The sequence below is a fragment of the Phyllobates terribilis genome, unplaced genomic scaffold (assembly GCF_046119375.1).
Source record: "Phyllobates terribilis strain yellow unplaced genomic scaffold, ASM4611937v1 Scaffold_3__8_contigs__length_932513732, whole genome shotgun sequence".
Taxonomy (NCBI): Eukaryota; Metazoa; Chordata; class Amphibia; order Anura; family Dendrobatidae; genus Phyllobates; species Phyllobates terribilis.
In genome coordinates, this window is record NW_027362763.1 from 767069715 (window position 1) to 767092833 (window position 23119).

Genomic DNA, 23119 nt, shown 5'->3' on the forward strand with positions numbered 1-23119 from the left:
TGTGTGAAAGACTATTAAAGGGAATGTGTCATCAGAAAATCAGGTTTTTATTTTAATTCGATTTTTTTCTTGTTCATATCCCAATCTGTATTTAAAAAAAATTTTTTTAGAAATCTTGCAATTTTCTCACTGGCCACTGGGGCTGTTATAGACTCATACTTCCCGTAGTTTCAGAAAATCCACATGTTCATCAGCAGCAATACACTGACTCAGATGCTATCTTTTAAACTAAAGCATCTAAATGAGCATGCCACATAACCTATTATTATAAATGATGAAACCGGTCTGTGATGATAATGAGACGTCTGAAAGAACAGGAAGTTCTAAAATAGTCAGAAAACCCATTGGTCATTTTCTGATGATGCTTTAATTCTGGGATTATATTTAATCTGTTGGATTATTATCAGTGCTTCAGGTAGGAAAGTTCAGTCATACACTGAATTGTGAAGTAAGAAAAATAATAAACATGTTTTGTATTACATACACACAAATTATCAAGAATATGCAAGGCTTAATTTATGACCACTATCTATGTAGACTCTTGGAACAAGTTTTTCAATAATTTCAGAACAATTTGTGGCTAAACTAAAGCACGGTGGCTCAGTGGTTATAACTGCAGCCTTGCAGCGCTGGGGTCCTGGGTTCAAATCCCACCAAGGACAACATCTGCAAGGAGTTTGTATGTTCTCCACGTGTTTGCGTGGGTTTCCCCCGCGTTCTTAAGGTTTCCTCCCACACTCCAAAGACATACTGATAGGGAATCTAGATTGTGAGCCCCAATGGGGACAGTGATGATAATGTATGTAAAGCACTGCAGAATATGTTAGCGCTATATAAAAATAAAGATTATTATTATCTCTCTGCCTTTACGTCTGCTCCTCTGTCTCCAGCCCATAGATCACACCCCATGCATCTGTTGAGAGTATTCAGTGAATTTGAGCTCAGAAACGACCACTAGGAGCAATGAAGCTCTCCGAAGACAAGTCCACAGCCGGCTGTTGGGTGGTCACACTCTGTTCATCCTCCCTTTCTTTCAGGCGTACTTCATTTTTCCCTATAGAAATGGGAGGATGAGTGCGGTTTAAGACCTGGCTTGCAGCATGCAAGCATAGCAGAGAAAAATGATCAGTTTCCCCCAGGTCCACATCCACCCACGGCCAAGGATTCCTGATGTAATTCCGCACGGCTGCTCTTGAAGTTCTCCATGGCAGGAGGCCACTGGTGTGTTTTTCAGTGATCATAGGATCCCATAAGGACTGATATGGTTACATATCTTTAAGGAAACCAACTGTGAATGTTCAAGGAGGAAATATCTCTGTGGCACAGGTCCAGCCTTATTCATGGAAAACACACTGGGCTCACTATAAATAAAGGTGATGACATAAACAATATAACATTCAGATGGTCGACTTAGAAAAATATTTTCTTAACTATATTTTTGCAAAGGAGGAAAGAAATGTAGGCGGAAAGCCATTTTGGAACAGAATTTGAGGACGATTTCATCTCTGGAAAGAGCACAGCTACCTTTTTAATTATTATTGTGTGTCAGAAGAGGTGATGCTGGCATCTCTCCCATCCACAGTACTTGAATTGTGACTGGATTCTGTTCTTTCAAATTCCAAAATTACACGAATAACCAACAGCTCCACTTCCATTCAAGGATAAAGGTCACTAGTGGGTTCCTCGATGTGATACCAATACCATATTGAAAGAGCAGATGAAACATGGTAGACTTGCGAATGCTCTTTAGCTTTGCTTCTATGCCATTCGTAATGGTACAAATGGTCCACAGTGGTTCTTCATAGGACTACACGGTGCTATGATACCCATCATGGGCCAAAGACTGAAGTATGGCAATACAAGGAAAGGGAATGTAGTCACATGCAAGTCACACGTTACTGTGACCATAGCTGATCTGGATTTCTTCTGACTTTCATGGTGGAAAAACCATGGCCACATGTAAAGAATAAACCTGCTGTATTCAAATCACATAGTGCTTTGTCCATGGGCCCTCGCCATATGAGAATCTGTCTTAAAGGTTTTGTTGATTTTTATTTAAAGGTTATATTTTTTAAGGCTGGTTCACACGTCCATAAAATACAGACCATTTTCAGATTGGAAGACCAACATGACCGTTGGGTCTCGTGACCGGAGCAAATTGCCTCATAGGCATATACAAGGCAGACTTGGCGATCTGGTCCAGTTTTCCAATCTGAGCACGGTCCATGTTAAACAGACGTGTGAAACTGACCTGCAAGGTGAGCCCTTCCCTCAAACCAGGATTTCAACAGAAAAATAGAAAACTTATGGCTCTTGAAAACCAACAGTGGAAAAACTGCTTGGTCCTAAAAAGGGTTATCTTATGAATTATCTTATGAATAAAACTCATGAGCAATTCACAGGATAGGTTTTGAATGTTTGACAGGTGGAGGTTCCAGCATCGATCCCAAGAAGCTGGGGACCCAAAGTCCCATGTGAATGGAGTGTTAGTTTGCATCCTTGATCACCACCTTCATAGACAACGAAAGGAGTAGTTGTCCCATTTGCAATTTACAACTCTATTCACACAGTGAACGCGACACTCACATTTTCGTGATGAGTGGGGGGTCCCAAAATTGAGATTTTAGTGATTACTAAGGTCCAAGACACGAAGTAGTAAGGAGTTAAAAACAGAAGTGTAAACTAAAACAGTGCCCCTCATAATTTTCTTTGAAGCTTGCCTTCCATAAAATTTAGACAGATTTTAAGCCAAAATTATGGGTCTACCATTCAAAGGTCTACTTCCAAAACCAATATATAGGCATTAGGATTTCCCCTTGTGTAATCTACATACACATTCGGCACCTCTTTGCAACATTATCTGTCCACCTAATCAATTGCATACAGGAAAGTTTCATATAGCTATGCCTAAATCCCCCAAATTAGCTTGAATCCTGCTTGAAGTAGAGATCCATGTGTGGTGGACTCTCCAAAAGATCAAGGCTTGTTTAGTGATATCATACTCACCGTACTGGAAGGTTTAACGGTGTCAGCGGCCCACGTGTTGGAATGAGGTTCGAGTTGACTTACACAGACCACAAATCTGTCTGGAAACACATACAGCTCTGTACAAAGATAAAGATTGAAGAAATTATTTACTAGTTCAACAAGCTTAAATGTTCCACTGGTGTTCTGCAGTTTCCTATACGAGGAATCGTATATCGTATGTCTGACGTGTCTTTGTTTACACGAGTAGATTCTATGGTTTGATAGTTTTTCAGATACAAGATGGATCCAGATGAAAAATGAAAGATCATAAAAGGTACTACATTGTCTAATCTACGCAGACTGAAATTACAGCTTATGTTGAACATCTCACTATGGAACTGTGGGTAAATGAGTGTTGTTAAAAAATGCTCACGATTATCTTCTGATATAAACAGGCTGCCGATCACCAGATGAACAAAAAAAAAATGCTAGTTCATTGGGTGAAAGGATCTTTTGTGCAGCGTAAAAGATCATCATTCTCGGTAGTGCGTTGACCTGTGTAAACAGGACTTGCACTGCTGAAAACCATGGCAGCCTATTCAAATTGAGCAATCCATTATAGACGGCATCGTTTACTTGGGACTGCCTGTGTAAACAGGTACTTAAAAGACCACCAATCGGTAAAAGTTTACCAATGGGCAGTCGTATCGTGCCACTGTTCAGTACGTGTAAATGGACTCAAACTAGCAAACTTTAAGATTCTGTAGTCTAGGAGAAAGGAGAGGAGGGTGGATTGAATAAAGGGTGTTAAGAGGGGACTCAAAACATTGAAAAACAAAAATGAGGGTATAATTGTCGTTTTATAGCCTGACTATCTACCCAAATATTAACAGCCTGTGTGCTTATATACAGTGGGTACGGAAAGTATTCAGACCCCTTTAAATTTTTCACTCTTTGTTTCATTGCAGCCATTTGGTAAATTCTAAAATGTTAATTTTTTTTCTCATTAAAGTACACTCTGCACACCATCTTGACTGAAAAAAACAGAAATGTAGAAATTTTTGCAAATTTATTAAAAAAGAAAAACTGAAATATTACATGGTCATAAGTATTCAGACCCTCTGCTCAGACACTCATATTTAAGTCACATGCTGTCCATTTCCTTGTGATCCTCCTTAAGATGGTTCTACTCCTCCATTGGAGTCCAGCTGTGTTTAATTAAACTGATAGGACTTGATTTGGAAAGGCACACACCTGTCTATATCAGACCTCACAGCTCACAGTGCATGTCAGACCAGTAAGGATCATGAACTCAAAGGAACAGCCCAAGAAGCTCAGAGACAGAATTGTGGCAAGGCACAGATCTGGCCAAGGTTACAAAAGAATTTCTGCATTACTCAAGGTTCCTAAGAGCACAGTGGCCTCCATAATCCTTAAATGGAAGAATTTTGGGACCACCAGAGGTCTTCCTAGACCTGGCCATCCAGACAAACTGAGCAATCGTGGGAGAAGAACCTTGGTGAGAGAGGTACAGAAGAACCTCAAGATCACTGTGGCTGAGCTCCAGAGATACAGTAGGGAGATGAGGGAAAGTTCCACAAAGTCCACTATCACTGCAGCCCTCCACCAGATGGGCCTTTATGGCAGAGTGGCCAGACAGAAGCCTCTCCTCAGTGCAAGTCATATGAAAGCCCGCATAGCGTTTGCTCAAAAACACATGAAGGACTCCCAGACTATGAGAAATAAGATTCTCTGGTCTGATGAGACGAAGATAGAACTTTCTGGTGATAATTCTAAGCAGCATGTGTGGAGAAAACCAGGCACTGCTCATTACCTACCCAATACAATCCCAACAGTGAAACATGGTGGTGGCAGCATCATGCTATGGAGGTGTTTTTCAGCTGCAGGGACAGGAAGACTGGTTGCAATTGAAGGAAACGTGAATGCGACCAAGTACAGAGAGAAAACCTCTTCCAGAGTGCTCTGGACCTCAGACTTGGCCGAAGGTTCGCCTTTCAATAAGACAATGACCCTAAGCACACAGCTAAAATAACAAAGGAGTGGCTTCAGAACAACTCTGTGACCATTCTTGACTGGCCCAGCCAGAGCCCTGACCTAAATTCAATTGAGAATCTCTGGAGAGACCTGAAAATGGCTGTCCACCAACGTTCACCATCCAACCTGACGGAACTGGAGAGGATCTGCAAGGAAGAATGGCAGAGGATCCCCAAATCCAGGTGTGAAAAACTTGTTGCATCATTTCCAAGAAGACTCATGGCTGTACATGCTCAAAAGGGAGCTTCTTCTCAATACTGAGCAAAGGTTCTGAATACTTATGACCATGTGATATTTCAGTTTTCTTTTTTAATAAACTTGCAAAAATTTTTACATTTGATTTTTTTTCAGTCAAGATGGGGTGCAGAGTGTACTTTAATGAGAAAAAAATGAACGTTTTAGAATTTACTAGTGATGAGCGAGCATACTCGCAAGTACTCGGTACTCGCCCGATGCTCAGGTCCCTTCCCTGAATGTTTGGCGCTCATGCAGGGATTGTCTGCCACACACTGTAGTGCCGCAGCCATGGTGGTTGTGGCATTACAGTGATTGGCTGGCCGCACAGCGTCATCAGAGTAGGGAGAGGTGCTGCTGCGTCAGGGAGAGATTTGCTTGTGTATTAGGTAGTGTAGGGAGAAAAACTGTACATTACACATATCCATCTTAAACAGTCCTTCTGAAGACTAATCCATCTGCAGAGATATCAGGCAGGCAGGGTATATAGGCAGGCAGTGTATATAGCAAACTGCAGTGCATATAGCACAAGAGGCTTCATTCCAATTCTGCCTTCTGCTGCTGTTAGATATTTCTATACAAAGGCCTGTAACATACCTGGCAGCGTTCTTGCATAGGGCACCATCTCCCACTATGCAAGATCGCAAACTTGATCATCAGTCCAGTCTGCTAGCCTGGCTTCTTTCCATGCTGTCTGTTTGTCTCTGTTCTGACTGCTTAGGGTGGCTGCCCGGTTACTTCCTGTTTCTTGTAGCTGCAGTGGGCACACCCCTAATGCATCCTCAGCCTATTGCTGTCAGTCACTGGATATTTAAACCAGCTTCACCTGGAAGCTGATGCCTGGGCAACGCCATCATTCAGTGTTCTCCTTGACTCTGAATGTGCCAGGTCCTGTTCGGTTCTTGTCTATTTCCACCACTCTGGGGACTGTATTCCCAGACTGGCTCCTGTATCTCTTTCAGTAGCAGTTCCTGTCTGAACTGTACCCTAGCCTGTTCGTCATGCTTTCTAGGGGCCGCATACCTAGATCTGTTATCTGTGTTTTCTTGCCTGTCTGTCCGCCTTCCTGGAGGCTGTATTTCCAGGCCAGTCTGAACACGCTCCTAGCCTGTTCGTTCCGCCTTTTCTGGGGACCGCATACCCAAACTCGCTCCTGTATCTCGCTGCAGTGTCAGTTCCTCTCTGAACACTCAGTTCCTGTCTGAACACTCTCCCAGCCTGTTACCTGTCTTTCTCTATGTCCGTACCTTCCCTTTTTCTGCAGAGTCTGAACCTGCACCTAACTCCTACTCGTTGTCGCTGTACTTCCGTTTGTGAGTTTAGAGTCCACTCGCTACTTCATTGCAAGTATCTTGTGTGTATCTGGTTCTGCCTTTCACTTCCAGTCTGTTCTGTGTGAACAGAGCCCTGTCCCCTCTGCTCTGCCTTTGCTCACCGCTCCGGCGGTTCTTGCCTGCTCTGCCTTGCTCACCGCTCCGGCGGTTCTTGCCTGCTCTGCCTTGCTCACCGCTCAGGCGGTTCTTGCCTGCTCTGCCTTGTTCACCGCTCCGACGGTTCTTGCCTGCTCTGCCTTGCTCACCGCTCCGACGGTTCTTGCCTACTCTGCCTTGCTCACCGCTCCGGCGGTTCTTGCCTGCTCTGCCTTGCTCACCGCTCCGGCGGTTTCTGCCCGCTCTGCCTTGCTCACCGCTCCGGCGGTTTCTCTCTGCTCTGCCTTGCTCTCCGCTCCGGCGGTTCCTGTCTGCTCTGCCTTGCTCACCGCTCCGGCGGTTCCTGCCTGCTCTGCCTTTGCTCACCGCTTCAGGCGGCCTCGCTCTGCTCTGCCTTTGCTCACCGCTCCACGTGGTCTCGCTCTGCTCTGCCTTTGCTCACAGCTCCAGGTGGTCTCACTTTGCTCTGCCTTTGCTCACCGCTCCAGGCGGTCTCACTCTGCTCTGCCTTTGCTCACCGCTCCGAGCGGTCTCGCTCTGCTCTGCCTTTGCTCACCGCTCCAGGCGGCCTCGCTCTGCTCTTGCTCACCGCTCCGGCAGCCTCGCCCTGCTCTGCTCTTGTTCACCACTCCGGCGGCCTCGCTCTGCTCTGCTTGTCTACCGCAGCTGCGGTTCTGTTCCTGAGCCCCAGTCTGTACTGGACCTTATCCAGTCTGTGCTCCAACCTGCTAGTGCCTCCCTGTCGGCACTCCAGCCGTGCGTGCCAGTACTCCCTGCCTGCATACCAGTCGTGGTTACCAGTGCCCGCCTGTCTGCATACCTGCCGTGCCTGCCTATACCCACCAGTCAGTGTGCCAGCCTAACCTACCTGTTCCTGTATTCTCCGGTGTGGGTCAACAGCCGTGTCCAGGGTCTGACCTGGTGTAGCACCTGGTCCCTATGCTCGGTTCCTCCCTGGTGCACTGGCACCGTTAGCCATCGTGCGACCTTGGTCGGATCGGGTAGATACTTAGTTACGCCCCACCAGGCACTCTCCGGTTCATGGTCCAGTGAGATCACTAAACACGCACACGCCAGTCAGTCCGGGCGTGTACATAACAGTTTGCTCAGGCCATGGTTCCCGTTGAGCCCCACGGCCCTTCGCTCTCTGAGATATTTTGAATCGTGTCCAGCGAATACGTGCATTAAAAATAAATAAATAAAAAAAATTTTTTCCTCTAGCTATGGCCCAGGCGAATTACGCACCAGTTCAAATGGAGCTTTCTGCACCAGTTCCTGCAGATCCGCCACGGTACTATGGGGATCCTAAACAAAGCCGTGCGTTTGTGGAGCAATGCATGCTGCATTTAAAGTTCTACCCTCTCTATTTTCCTACCGAGTGGTCTAAAGTGGCATTTATGTTATCCTACCTAGCGGGTGATGCCTTGAAATGGGTCACCCCCTATGGGAAGCATGGGATCCTATCGTCCTTGACCTGCAGGCCTTCCTGGTGGCCTTTCTAATGGTCTTTGACGACCCTAATCCTGGGGACTCTGCTGAAGCTGCCCTTCCCAGTGTCCCGGAGCAGCCCCGATGGGTGATGTGTGTGGGTAGCGCACCAGTTCTCCTGCCCGAAGAGATAGCTGCCCACCCAGAAACCAGACTGAAGATGGTCCCTAAGCAAGGGCTCTCCATCTTTAATGAATCTGGCGATACGTCCATCGAGGTGGAGGACACTCCCAAGTCTCTGCACCCCTCTAACCTGGCGGAGGATCTCCAGTTGCCTCCTGAATCCTCCGGGGTGCTACCTGTTAACGAATGGAGAGAGACTTTTCTACACCCTGTACCGGATACCTCGCCCACTTCATCCAGTGAGCTTGACCAAGTGTACTCCGAAACAGTGGTTACCTCCGAGTCTCTGCACCCCTCCAACCAGGCGGAGGACCTCCAGTTGCCTCCTGAATCTTCCAGGGTGCTGCCTGTTAACGAATGGAGAGAGACTTTCCTGCACCCTGTATCGGATACCTCGCCTACTGCTTCCAGTGAGTTTGACCAAGTGTACTCCGAAGCAGTGGTTACCCCCGAGTCCCTGCACCCCTCCGGCCAGGCGGAGGACCTCCAGTTGTCTCCTGTATTCCCCAGGGTGCTACCTGGTAACAATTGCAGTGAGACTTTCTTACACCCTGTACCTGGTACTGTGCCTACTTCATCTAGTAAGCTTGGCAAAATGTACTTCGAAGCAGTAATGACCCCCGAGTCTCCGCACCCCTCCAACCAGGCGGAGGACCTCCAGTTGTCTCCAGAATCCACCGGGGTGTTATCTGATAATAAATGGACAGAGACTTTCCTGTGTGCAGTTCCTGGTACTTCACCCACTTCTTCTGTTGCTGAGGATGGCTTGATGGGAGGAAGCATCGTAGTTACCAAGATGATGAGATCAGTTTTGTTTCCTCTAGTGGACAGAAGAGGTAGTCCTCTTGAAGAGAAGGATTGGCCTCCAAATTCTCTGCGGAACACTCTTGCAGGCTTGAAGAAGAGGGGGCGTAAGGGGGGGGGGGTACTGTAACATACCTGGCGGCGTTCTTGCATAGGGCACCATCTCCCACTATGCAAGATCACAAACTTGATCATCAGTCCAGTCTGCTAGCCTGGCTTCTTTCCATGCTGTCTGTTTGTCTCTTTTCTGACTGCTTAGGGCGGCTGCCCGGTTACTTCCTGTTTCTTGTAGCTGCTGTGGGCACACCCCTAATGTGTCCTCAGCCTATTGCTGTCAGTCACTGGATATTTAAACCAGCTTCACCTGGAAGCTGATGCCTGAGCAACGCCATCATTCAGTGTTCTCCTTGACTCTGAATGTGCCAGGTCCTGTTCTGTTCTTGTCTATTTCCACCACTCTGGGAACTGTATTCCCAGACTGGCTCCTGTATCTCTTTCAGTAGCAGTTCCTGTCTGAACTGTACCCTAGCCTGTTCGTCCCGCCTTCTAGGGACCGCATACCTAGATCTGTTATCTGTGTTTTCTTGCCTGTCTGTCCGCCTTCCTGGAGGCTGTATTTCCAGGCCAGTCTGAACACGCTCCTAGCATGTTCGCTCCGCCTTTTCTGAGGGCCGCATACCCAAACTCGCTCCTGTATCTCGCTGCAGTGTCAGTTCCCCTCTAAACACTCTCCCAGCCTGTTACCTGTCTTTCTCTATGTCCGTACCTTCCCTTTTTCTGCAGAGTCTGAACCTGCACCTAACTCCTATTCGTTGTCGCTGTACTTCCGTTTGTGAGTTTAGAGTCCACTCGCTACTTCATTGCAAGTATCTTGTGTGTATCTGGTTCTGCCTTTCCCTTCCAGTCTGTACTGTGTGAACAGAGCCCTGTCCCCTCTGCTCTGCCTTTGCTTACCGCTCCGGCGGTTCTTGCCCGCTCTGCCTTGCTCACCGCTCCGGCGGTTCTTGCCCGCTCTGCCTTGCTCACCGCTCCGGCGGTTCTTGCCCGCTCTGCCTTGCTCACAGCTCTGACGGTTCTTGCCTGCTCTGCCTTGCTCACAGCTCCGACGGTTCTTGCCCGCTCTGCCTTGCTCACAGCTCCGACGGTTCTTGCCCACTCTGCCTTGCTCACAGCTCCGACGGTTCTTGCCCACTCTGCCTTGCTCACAGCTCCGACGGTTCTTGCCCGCTCTGCCTTGCTCACCGCTACGTCGGTTCTTGCCTCCTCTGCCTTGCTCACCGCTCTGGCGGTTCTTGCCTGCTCTGCCTTGCTCACCGCTCCGGCGGTTTCTCTCTGCTCTGCCTTGCTCACCGCTCCGGCGGTTTCTCTCTGCTCTGCCTTGCTCACCGCTCCGGCGGTTTCTCTCTGCTCTGCCTTGCTCACCGCTCCGGCGGTTCCTGCCTGCTCTGCCTTGCTCACCGCTCCGGCGGTTCTCGCTCTGCTCTGCCTTGCTCACCGCTCCGGCGGTTCTTGCCTGCTCTGCCTTGCTCACCGCTCCGGCGGTCTCTGCCCGCTCTGCTCTTGTTCACCGCTCCGGTGGCCTCGCTCTGCTCTGCTTGTCTACCGCATCTGCGGTTCTGTTCCTGAGTCCCAGACTGTACTGGACCTTATCCAGTCTGTGCTCCAACCTGCTAGTGCCTCCCTGTCGGCACTCCAGCCGTGCGTGCCAGTACTCCCTGCCTGCATACCAGTCGTGCTTACCAGTGCCCGCCTGTCTGCATACCTGCCGTGCCTGCCTATACCCACCAGTCAGTGTGCCAGCCTAACCTACCTGTTCCTGTATTCTCCGGTGTGGGTCAACAGCCGTGTCCGGGGTCTGACCTGGTGTAGCACCTGGTCCCTCTGCTCTGTTCCTCCCTGGTGCACTGGCGTCGTTAACCGTCGTGCGACCTTGGTCGGATCGGGTAGATACTTAGTTACGCCCCTCCAGGCACTCTCCGGTTCATGGTCCAGTGGGATCATTAAACACGCACACGCCAGTCAGTCCGGGCGTGTGCATAACAAGGTCCAAGTCTCAGGGGCCAGGAATACTTTTATTTTGGATCTTAATCCTCATTATTTGCTTAAAAAGCAATCTAGAGAACACCGTTTTTCTGCGCCATTTGCTTGTTGGCACTGCAGAATACAGCCAGGTCTTTTCCATATTACAGCACTAGAAATCCAGCTATTTAAAACCGTGTTTTCTCCGTCACACGGATCACATATACGTGAAAATACTTCCATTTCTGGCCTCCATTAAAAATTTCTTTCAGTGTGTCAATGAAGCAATTCCCACCAGTTTGCTGTTCAAAACTACTTACCTACAGGCCAGATATTTAAAACTCTGTTTTCTCCGTCACACGGATCACATATAAGTTCGCTCCAAACTCAGTCATTTGTAGTGAGCGAGGAAGATACTGTCCTCCATTTAAAATGGGCAAGGCAAGCGGCAAGGGACGGGGAACTGGACATGATGGTGCATGCAGAGGCCGTGGGCAAGCTGAAATTGTGCCACAATAAACATCCACATCTTCTCGCCCGACCTTCCTGTCCCAATTCCTAGGGGACCGCAGCACACCACTATTGAACCCAGAGCAGTGTCAAAAGGTTGTTGGTTGGATAGCGGATAATGCTTCCAGTCACTTAGCCACCACGGCCACCCTGTCTTCCACACGGTCAAGTCTCAGTAGCCATGAGTCTGGACCGCATATTCCTCACCCTGATCCTCCTTCCTCCCACCATGCCGAGTCCCCGGAGACAACTGATCCCACACTTTGAAGAGCTGTTCACTTTTCCATTTATAGATTCGGGCCTCTCGCCCGGTCCACTTGAAGCGGGGCAAGAGGAGATCGCATGTAGCGATGCCCAAATATTTGAGCAGCCACGGTCACACGAAGGCAAAGGTGGGAAAGTGTCAAAAGAGGTGGACGATGATGAGACACAATTGCCAGAAAGTCAGGAGGAGGACCAGGGTGCGGAAGTGGAAGACGAGGTGGTGGATGATATAGTGACTGACCCAACCTGGCAGGAGGACATGCAGAGCGAGAAGAGCAGCACACAGGGGGAGGGAGGCAGAGCACCCCAACAGGCAGGAAGAAGCAGTGTGGTGGCCGCAGACAGAAGGAAGGCAACCGTTACCCGTAGCACCAACACGAAGGAAGTTGCCAGTACAACTGTTAGGTCTTCCCGAGTCTGGTTGTTTTTTAAAGACTCTGCCGACAACCCCAAAAAGGCCATTTGCACCACCTGCCAGGCCAGCATCAGCAAGAGTGGCAAAACGACCAGCCTGACCACCATCAGCATGATCAGGCACATGGCAGCAAAGCACCCGACTTTGTGGGCCGAACCCCAGGGTCCAGGAACAGTGTCTGCGGGTGGCACCACTGCTTCTTCCGCTGTCGTGCATGCAAGCCAATCCCCTGTCCATGGTGCATGCGAAGATGCCTCCAGTCCTGCACCTGTCGTTGCACACTCTCAAGTAGCAGCATCAGGAAGCACGTCCACGTCCTTGTCCCAGCGCAGAGTTCAGTTTTCCATACCCCAGTCCTTGGAACACAAGCGCAAATATGCAGCCAACGCCCCACAGGCCACACTACTAAATTCTCACATTTCATGACTGCTTGCGCTTGAAATGTTGCCTTTTAGGCTCGTGGAGATGGAAGCATTCCGCAACCTGATGGCGGCGGCCGTCCCTCGGTACTCAGTCCCCAACCGCCACTATTTCTCCCGGTGTGCCATCCCCGCATTACACAAGCACGTGTCCCAAAACATTAGCCGTGCCCTCAACAACGCAGTTACCGGGAAAGTCCACCTAACCACGGACACGTGGACAAGTGCTTGTGGGCAGGGACGGTACATCTCGCTGACGGCACACTGGGTTAACATAGTGGAAGCCGGGACCCAGTCGGACCTTGGGACGGAACAAGTCCTCCCGACGCCAAGGACAGCAGGCCCTAAGTCAATCAGGGTTGCCCCCACGGTCTACAGATCCTGCACCTCATCCTCTTCAGCCTCCATCTCCGAAATGACCACATCAGTCACAAGCTGGTAGCACTGCCTCGGCCAAGCGGCAACAGGCTGAGCTGAAGCTAATATGCTTAGGTGACAAACCGCACAATGCTGAAGAGTTGTGGACAGCTCTGAAAGAGCAGGAAGATCTGTGGCTCACACCGCTGAACCTACAGCCAGGCATGGTCGTGTGTGACAATGGCCAGAACCAGGTTGCAGCTCTGACGTGAGGCGACCTCACACACGCACCATGCCTGGCCCATGTGCTTAACCTCGTGGTTCAGCGGTTTCTCAAATCCTACCCGGAGCTGCCAGATCTGCTTGTTAAAGTGTGCCCATTTTAGAAAGTCACCTACAGCTTCCACCGCCCTTGCCGTGTTTCAGCAGCGTTTGCAGCTTCCGGCTCACAGACTGGTGTGTGATGTCCCCACGCATTGGAACTCTACACTGCAGATGTTTGAAAGGATTTGTGAGCAGAAGAGGGCAGTTGTTGAGTACCAGCATCAACAAGGCCGTTGGTATTCAGTTCAGACTCCACACATAAGACCTCAGGAGTGGACATGGATGTCAGACATATGTACCATCCTCCAAATATTTGAGGACTCCACCAAGATGGTGAGCGGCGATGACGCCATAATTAGCGTCACCATCCCGCTTCTCTGTCTTCTGAAACGCTCTCTGCTCACAATCAAAGAGGATGCATTGCAGGCGGAGCACGATGAGATGGAGCAAGGAACCATACAGGGTGATTACACACAGCTCAGCCTCATCTCATCCCAACGTGGATTGGGTGACAATGAGGAAGAGGAGGAGGAAGGACAGGAGCTAGTTTCATGCGCTATAGACGGTACTACCTGCACAGCTGTCATATAGTCTGTTCAGTGTGGATGGCCAGAGGACAGAGAGGAGGAGGAGGAGAGCATAGTCAGTCATCCTCTTGGTCCGGGAAGTCTTGCCTGTTAGTAGTCTGGCACGCATGGCTGAGTTTAAAATTTTGGATGACAGTCATTACTGGTTGGTGACACTTCTAGACCCACGCTACAAGGAGAACTTTATATCTCTTATTCCTGAGGCGGACAGGTCTACAAAAATGGGGCTGTACCAGAAGGCCCTTGTTGCGGAACTATTTAAAAAATTCCCATCTGAAAACACTGGCGGCAGAGGGCACACTTCGTTGGACAACCAAGGAGTACAGGCGAGAGAGACACAACTTCAATCCAGCAGAGGCAGGGGAACACTGAAAGTTCTGGGAGAATTTTGTCAGCCCCTCCCATCGCACAAGCACTGAGGCGCGGGGTACTCTCACAAGGAGTGCAAAGTTTGGGAAGATGCTGAAGGAGTACCTTGTCGACCGCACCAACGTCCTCCGTGATTCCTCTGTGCCTTATAATTATTGGGTATCCAAGCTGGATACGTGGAATGAACTGGCTCTCTATGCCTTGGAGGTCCAGGTCCGCCCTGCCGCCTCTTTTTATCAGAGAGGGTTTTTAGTGCCGCTGGTGGAATTATAACTGATAAGCGCATCCGCCTGTCAACTGAAAATGCTGACAGGCTGACTCTTATAAAAATGAACAAGGGCTGGATTGGGCCAGACTTCTCAACACCACCGAATGATAGCAGCGTAACAAACTCAAATCCAGTGTCTTTTCTTGGGAGGTGTATTCCCATGCATCTTTTCACACCCAGACATGGGTATACGCTTCCTGATTTTGGCTATTTGCTCTTGTCCTCCTCCTTCTCCTCATCCTCCACCACCATATCACCAAGGTGACCGTGGTCCGTGATGCAACACCCACATTTTTTTAAAGGGTGTTTATGATGCCCATAAAAAAAATTTTTTATACAGTATGTTCATGTATACCCCCCAGGGGTAAATGTTTGTCAGCCCATACACTTAGTGCATGGGCATTACAAGTTTCGGAGGCCCGCTCCTTTCTAATGGGAACATTTTTTATGAGGCCCTCCTCCACGTCTCTTCCAAGGGGCATTGGAGTGCCTCCCAATTTTTGGCAGCCCTTACATTCACTGCATAGGCCAACACTATGTGAGACCCATTTCCTAATAATGGGAATATTTTTTTATGAGGCCCTCTACGTCTCTTCCAAGGGGCATTAGAGTGCCTCCAAATTTTTGGCAACCCTTGCATTCACTGCATAGGCAAACACAATGGGAGACCTACTTCCTAATAATGGGAATATTGTTTTCAGGAGGCCCTCCTCTAAGTCTCTTCAATGGGGTATTGGGGTGCATCCAAATTTTCAAAGTGGTAATGGGATGCGTCCAAATTTTAGGCAGCCCTGGCACTCACTGCATACGCAATAACAGTATAGGAGACCCACTCTTTAGTAATGGGAACAATAAAACATAGCCGGCTGATGGCTCTCTAAGAATAGTGAGGGCCGACTGCTGGCCCTTTAGGAATAGTAAAGGCCGCCTGATGGCCCTATAAAAAAGGTTTTGTGACTCTCAGAGTCCCTCCTTCATAAATGAAACACGATGTGTCTGATGATATCTCGCACACCACATGGCCAGATAAGGTTGTAAAATGTTAAAATGACATTTCCTGGTGAATGCATTTGTCACGGTTGAAAGCAATGCAAAAGTGAAAAAACGCATCAAAAACGCTACATGTGAACATAGCCCAAGGTGTGGAGGAGCATTTTTGTTTTTGTTTATTTATTTTGCTTTATATACAAGTCATTACCCTGGAAAGGATGTTCCTTAACATATTTCCCAGGAAAATCCATTTTGGTTTCGTTTTGGTATGTTTTATTGTGAGTCTGTAAAAGTGGCGTAATACCTCTGACAACGTTGTTAACAGAAGTGACCTGGGAGTCAGAAATGCTTCCAGGGGTCTTCCCTATGCTGTTCCCATGTCATTTGAGCACTGTTCCCATCGATTTGGGCAATTTTTAGGCCCTCTGCAGGCCGCCGGGGGGAGCCGCCTGAAAAATGCTCGAGTTTCCCATAGACTTACATTGGGCTCGTTGCTCGGGTCGAGCACCCGAGTATTACAGTGTGCTCGACCCGAGCATCGAGCACCTGATCATTTTAGTGCTCGCTCATTACTAGAAGTTACCAAATGGCTGCAATGAAATAAAGAGTGAAAAATTTAAAGGGGTCTGAATACTTTCCATACCCACTGTATACACATAATAAGAGGAAAAGAAAGATTATCTTACTGGATCAATTTATTAAAGATAGGAAATGGATGAGCCTGACAATTTTTATCAATGGTAATGTTAGCATTACAGAATACTCACACTAGATAACCTTCAGGGTCTACCAGTAGATATGCCTATGGCATCACTAGCACTACTTGTTTTCGGGTCCCAAATGTCTTAACAGAGGTACCGGGGACAGAAAATGGTCCCAGATATATTCTAATATTTTGGGAAAAAGTTAAGACTAATCCATGTTAGACTTATTTAGGTGAAAATTGTATGAACCACTCAATGGAGGATTACTAGCTAGGCCGTACCTTCAACATATTTAGTGGCAGTCAGCTTGGGTGTTTAAAGTGCAAAAAGCATAATATGATGGCAACTTCTTCAACACAATTAGAAAGAATAAACTGGAAATGTAATATATTGGATGAGAAGTGCACAGTCATTTTGGTAGGCAATGGTAGACTCCGTTGTGCTTCAAGAACCTCTACATTCAATTAGGTCATCACTCTGCTGTGATGAGGAACACAATGGCGTAGGTCTCGGACTGGTATTATTATCATCCCTGCATCATCACATGAGCATGAACGCCTCACAGAAGCCTGAGAAAAAAGAAGATTTCCTTTGATAGCACCACCTAAAAGTTGGTTTTGAGTTACACCTGACCAATAATGAGAACAATGTGGACTCGGGTTTCACAAGCTCAGAGCTTGGCTACAAAATTAGTTAGATGCTGCTGTCCAGCTGATATATCCTGAAGGCTGAAATCTATCTTAGGTGAAACTCAGCAAGAAATAGCTAAACTTTTTACTGTTGTCTCCGTAAGCCAAATATCATTACATTACATATATGTACATGTTGGCATTCTCATCTGTAGGCTGTCAAAACTGGTTCCCAACACATCTCATAAAAAAAAATATCTCTGTCCCACAAAGTAACACAGAGCCGACAAAAAAAATACAATTTATCAAATGTAATGGCATCTGTAGAGAGATTACATTACCGTAAGTTATTGTATGACAGTTCTGATATGACAGATGAGTGTAAAAATAACCAGTGAGAGCTGTATAATGTTACACACACTAGTAGAGAATACCATTTATCAGCTACAAGTGGGAATAACATGGACGACGCTAGATATTTATCGCGTGACAGTGCATTAGAAACGTTTCTACCAAGAGACCATTTTCATGGTTAGCATTTATGGAAGAAGCCATGTTTTTTGGGTTACCGCTGGAACCCGTGTCTGCCTTGAGAACAAGAATGAAGAGGTTACTCTCATCATTTATCTTAATGGGAGCTTCGAAAAATGACGAGGATGCATAAACCTCCTCATTGGGAATACCTCTTTAACCCTTTTTATTTCCTATAACTATTAAATACTGTAAAGCACATATAATAATGATGTTGTTTTCAATATTAATATCATTACTAATGAACTGAATACACATTGACCAACACTATTAAAGATCCACATATTATGGTTGTAGAACCTTCAGCAGCAATATTCAAAGGCACACGTTTCCTATAATTTGATATCAGCCTGAGGGCGCAATCAGACGGCCGTATAACATGGACGATGATCACTTCTCAATGCTCGGACTGGCCGGCGGCTCTCTTGACCCAAGCGTGACAGTATGTATTTCTATGCAGCTATCACGCTCGGGTTAGGAGAGCCGTCGGCCAGTCCGACCATTGCGATGTGATCGTCATCCGTGTTATACAGCCGTCTGACTGCACCCTAAAGGTGGCCATATACCTTCAACAGCTGTTGGTCAACTTTTGTTCTTGCAGACCACCCCATACACTTATATGCACCACTTGACCACGCATGCATGAATTTTCAATGAAGGGGGGAGAGGAAGATGGGGGCTGCCGTACACCTCTAGCGTGGCTTTTCTTATGTGAGAACAAAGGTATGTTAAAGTTGAAATTCAACAAACTTTTCTTTTTTTTCTATGATATCTGCAATTTAATGTCCAGTGAGTAGTTCTCATGCACCATTGCTGGCTCCGTGCTAACTCGGTATGACCTCTCAACTAGTTCCAAAAACAGTAGGAATTCCAAGGAATCCGAGGCACCAGAGATAATTTGTATTTAGAAAAAAAGGTAGCTTTTACTAAATCCTTAAAATCACATAGCGACAATACAAAAGTGAGGTAGACGGTGCAATGTTTCGGCCATAATAGGCCTTTATCAAGCCAGAAATACAATGATAAAGGTGTATTTTTTAGCATTGTATTTCTGGCTTGATAAAGGCCTATCATGGCCGAAACATTGCATCGTCTACTTCACTTTCGTATTGTCGCTATGTGATTTTAAGGATGGCTACGTTTTTTTCTAAATACGAACTGTTTCTGGTGCCTCGGATTCCTAGGAATTTCTTCTGAAAACTTCTCAAAAAATGACATGGTCGGAATCGGTGGGTTTAGCCAATTTTAGTCTAATGTGTATGGTCACCTTAAACTTTACCCTACATGGAAGCTTAGCATGAAACTTAAAAGAAATCCTGTCACCTGATTCATGCTGCGCAAACCACGGGCAGCAAGTGTTAGAACCCTCCTGTTTATTTTTGTTTCTATCTTGTGTTTTGCGGTCACGTGACCATCTTCCTATATATTCCAGCTCCGCCCTTCTGGCTTTGCTGGACTTCAGTGTTGTTTTGACTGTCTTTCTAGCCAGGTGCTTTTGTGCCTATCTATCTCTAGTTTGCTTGGTCCTCTGGGACCTCTAGTACTTTTGTCAGTTTTTCTTTTGCTCTGCAACAACTTCTGTTAGGAGGTGTCCCATTTTTGTCCCAGTCCTTAGTTCTTTTAGGGACCCCTCCCTTTCTCTATAGGTCTCCGTTCAGACTAGCCGAGGACAAAGGCGGGTCTGTTCACAAGGAACAGGTTGCCCGCTACAACGTAGGGACTCAGCTTAGTTTTACTGTAGGGACAGCGCTCCCCTTCTTTCCCTAGTTGATGTTGCAGATCATAACAGTAAGTCCAGCCCAAACAAAAACCTTAAGGAAAGAAATACGGGGATCAGTATGGTTTCTGTTCAAGATTTGGCTCAACGCCTGCAGGGATTGTCTCTGGAGGTGTCCGAGCTCCGGCAACACGTGAGTAGCTGTTCTGGAGCGCATTTTGTCGAACCCAAGGTAGGACTCCCTGATATTTTTATGGTAAACAACAAGATTTTTTTTCCTTTAAAAATGCTTGTTTATTATATTTTCGTTTGAGACCAAGGTCCTCTGGGAATGAATCACAGCGCATTTGGTTTATCATGTCACTTTTGCGCAAGGAACCACAGGGGTGGGCCTTTTCTCTCCAACCTAATGATCCGTGTTTTAGGTCAGTGGAGGATTTTTTTTCTGCTATGGGGCTATTGTATGACGATCCTGATAGAGTCTCATCTGCTGAGACAGAACTGAGGCGTTTGAATCAGGGGTCAGGTGATGTTGAAAATTATTGTACACACTTCAGAAGGTGGTCCTCAGAAGTGAAATGGAATGATTCGGTGTTAAAATGTTTTTTCCTTGCTGGTCTAAGTGAAAGGGTTAAGGATCTGCTGATTGCATTTCCTGCACCCGAGACCTTGCAGGAAGCCATGCAATTAGCTATACGTGTGGACAGGAGACTGCGTGCCAGGGTTAATGATGAAAAAATTTCTGAAATGGCAGCTCCTAGTTCCCAGAGGGTCTACTCGGACGGCGGAGAACCGATGGAGGTTGGGGCGATGTCACTTCGCTCTCAGGAAATAGACCGCAGGTTTTCCAAGGGATTGTGTTTTTATTGTGGTAGAGCTGCCATTTGATTAAGAACTGTGAGCTTCGTTTAAGTAAAGAAAAAAAAAAGGTCAGTTACGCCCGTATTGCTTGTTTGAGCTCTAAGGGAGTATTTCTTTCAGGGAGTACCTCATTGCAGGAAGATTTGATTGAATTTCAGGTATTTGTGGATTGTGGTTCAACACTTAATGTGATTGATAAGGGGTTTTTGGAAAAACTTAAATTGGAATCCAAACCTTTGTCATCACCTATTTCTGTGATTGCAATTGATAACACTCCTTTGAAATGTATTACTCACAAGGTTGCTGCATTTCCCCTCACTATCAATGGAGTTCACCAAGAAAATTTGGATTTTGTGGTATTAAATAATTTACCCTCTCCAGTCGTTTTAGGTTTGCCTTGGTTAAAACTAGACAATCCTTTACTGGACTGGTCTACTAATGTGATTAAGTCTTGGAGTCCTAAGTGCTATGATAAATGTTGTAATGGTCGCATTGCGGCTGTGGAAAAAGGGGAATTACCTGTACCTATTCAGGATTTTTGGAAGTATTTTTCAGAGGAGGAGTCGCAAGTTTTACCTCCTCATAGGGACTATGATTGCACCATTGAGTTTGTTCCTGGAGCTACTCTTCCCAAGAGTCGCTTATTTAATCTGACTATCCCTGAAAGAAAGGCCTTGGAGGAATACATACAGACCAGCCTGGCTGCTGGTCACATTAGACCTTCTAAGTTGCCTGTGGCCGTTGGATTTTTCTTTGTTAAAAAAAAGGACGGCGGTTTACGTCCATGTCTGGACTTTCGTGAAATTAATAAGGTTACCGTACGCAATTCCTACCCATTGCCGTTAATTCCTGACTTGTTTAACCAGTTAGTGGGGTCCAAGTGGTTCTCTAAAATTGATCTCCGGGGGGCATACAATTTGTTACGAATGAAGGAGGGTGATGAATGGAAAACTGCTTTTAACACTCCGGTAGGTCATTTTGAGAATCTGGTGATGCCTTTTGGTCTTACCAATGCACCCGCGTTTTTTCAGAACCTTATTAATGACATCCTGAGACCTTTGATTGGTAAGAATGTGGTTGAGTATTTGGATGACATTCTGATTTATTCACCAGATCTGGAGTCCCATTGGCAGAGTGTACGTGAGGTGTTGCAGTTATTGAGTGATAATTCACTCTTTGCTAAGCTGGAGAAATATGTGTTTGCTGTGCAGAGAATTAGTTTTTTGGGCTACATTATCTCCAGCGAGGGCTTTGAGATGGACCCGGGGAAGGTTCAGGCTGTGCAGGAATGGCCTAGGCCTATTGGTTTGAAATCGATACAGAGATTTTTGGGTTTCGCCAATTATTACAGGAAATTCATTAAGAATTTTTCTGTAATTGTTAAGCCGCTGACCGATCTCACCAGGAAAGGTGCGAATACGGTCCAGTGGACTACTGAGGCCATTGAAGCTTTTGTGTATCTCAAGGAGAGGTTCAGTTCTGCCCCTATCCTTATGCAGCCTGATGAGACCAAGCCTTTTTTGGTCGAGGTTGATGCTTCTTCGGTGGGGGTCGGTGCAGTTTTGTCTCAGGAGAACAAGGATGGAGTACATCCCTGTGCTTTTCTTTCGAAAAAATTTTCAGAAACCGAACTTAATTACAATGTTGGTAATTGCAGGCTATTAAACTCGCGTTTGAACATTGGCGTCATTTCTTGGAAGGTGCTAAATTTCCTATTCAGGTTTTCACAGATCATAAGAATTTGATCTATCTGGATGCTGCCAAACACTTGAATGCCTGTCAAGCTAGGTGGGCACCTTTTTTTTTCTCGGTTTAATTTTTCTGTTACCTATATCCCTGGTACTAAGAATGTTAAAGCTGATGCTTTATCTCGCAGCTTTTCTCCCATGGTTGGTACCGAGGAAGAGGAGAGCATTTTACAGGAAGGAGTTGTGGTAGCAGCATTGGACTCCGTTTTGGAAGATGGGATTCTGAAAGCCCAATAGGATGCCCCATCTAACACTCCTCTTGGGAGGTTGTTTGTGCCTAGAACCTTTAGGAGAGATTTGCTTGTGGAGTATCATGAGTCTCGGTTGGTAGGTCATCCAGGAATTTCTGAAACTAAGAGACTGGTAGGTCGCAGTTTTTGGTGGCCTGGGTGGCAGAAGGAAGTCATCAAGTGGGTGCGTCAATATACGGTGTGTGCTAGGTCAAATGCTTCATATACCCCTGCTGCGGGGTTGCTTTGCCTTCTGGAGGTTCCTAGTGTGCCTTGGACGCATCTGGCAATGGATTTTATTACTGACCTTCATGTGTCCGAGGGTTTCACTGTCATCTGGGTGGTCGTGGACCATTTTAGCAAGATGTGTCATTTGGTTCAATTCATTAAGCTACCCTGCGCTAAGACACTCGCTAAGGCATTTGTTTCTGATAGGGGACCTCAGTTTGTGGCTCGCTTTTGGCGTGCTTTTTGTGACAGGTTGGGAGTCCATTTGTCATTTTCGTCTGATCATCATCCTGAGTCTAATGGACAGACTGAAAGAAAGAACCAGGATGTTGAACAGTTTTTGCGTTGTTTTGAGGCAGACAATCAAGAGGGGTGGTCTGAGTTTCTGCCACTCGCAGAATTTGCTCTGAACAACAATACATGCGCCTCTGCTGGGTGTTCTCCTTTTTTTTGTTGTACTGGTAGACATCCGTCTTTTGGTTCGTTCTCCAAATTGGGGTCAGCGGTGCCGGAGGAGGAGAATTTTTCCGGTGATTTGGAGAGAGTTTGGACTAATGTACGTTGTAACCTTGAAGAGGCTAACAAAAAGTCCAAGAAGTATTTTAACAGGAAACGTAAAGAGGTTTTGCTTACTGTGGGTGACATGGTTTGGTTGTCCTCAAAGAATCTGCGGTTGAGGATTCCCTCTAAAAAATTGGGTCCGAAGTTTGTGGGGCCATTTAAGGTGCTTCAGGTAGTTAACCAGTCTGCTGTTAGGTTGGAGGTTCCCACCTCCTGGAAGATTAATCCTGTGTTTCATGTTTCCTTGTAGAAAAAGGCTGATGTATCGGATAGGGAGGCCACTGTCA

At 46.8% G+C, this 23119-nt stretch overlaps 1 protein-coding gene across 3 annotated transcripts in view; it reads right to left on the reverse strand.

The window, feature by feature from the left end:
• SLX4IP (SLX4 interacting protein) overlaps positions 1-23119 on the reverse strand; it is a 258954-nt gene that overhangs the window by 27026 nt on the left and 208809 nt on the right. For all 3 annotated transcript variants that reach the window (XM_073672225.1, XM_073672224.1, XM_073672223.1), the window contains exon 6: positions 3007-3104. In XM_073672225.1, the coding sequence (XP_073528326.1) occupies positions 3007-3104 (98 nt within the window). The remainder of the gene's footprint in view (positions 1-3006; positions 3105-23119) is intronic.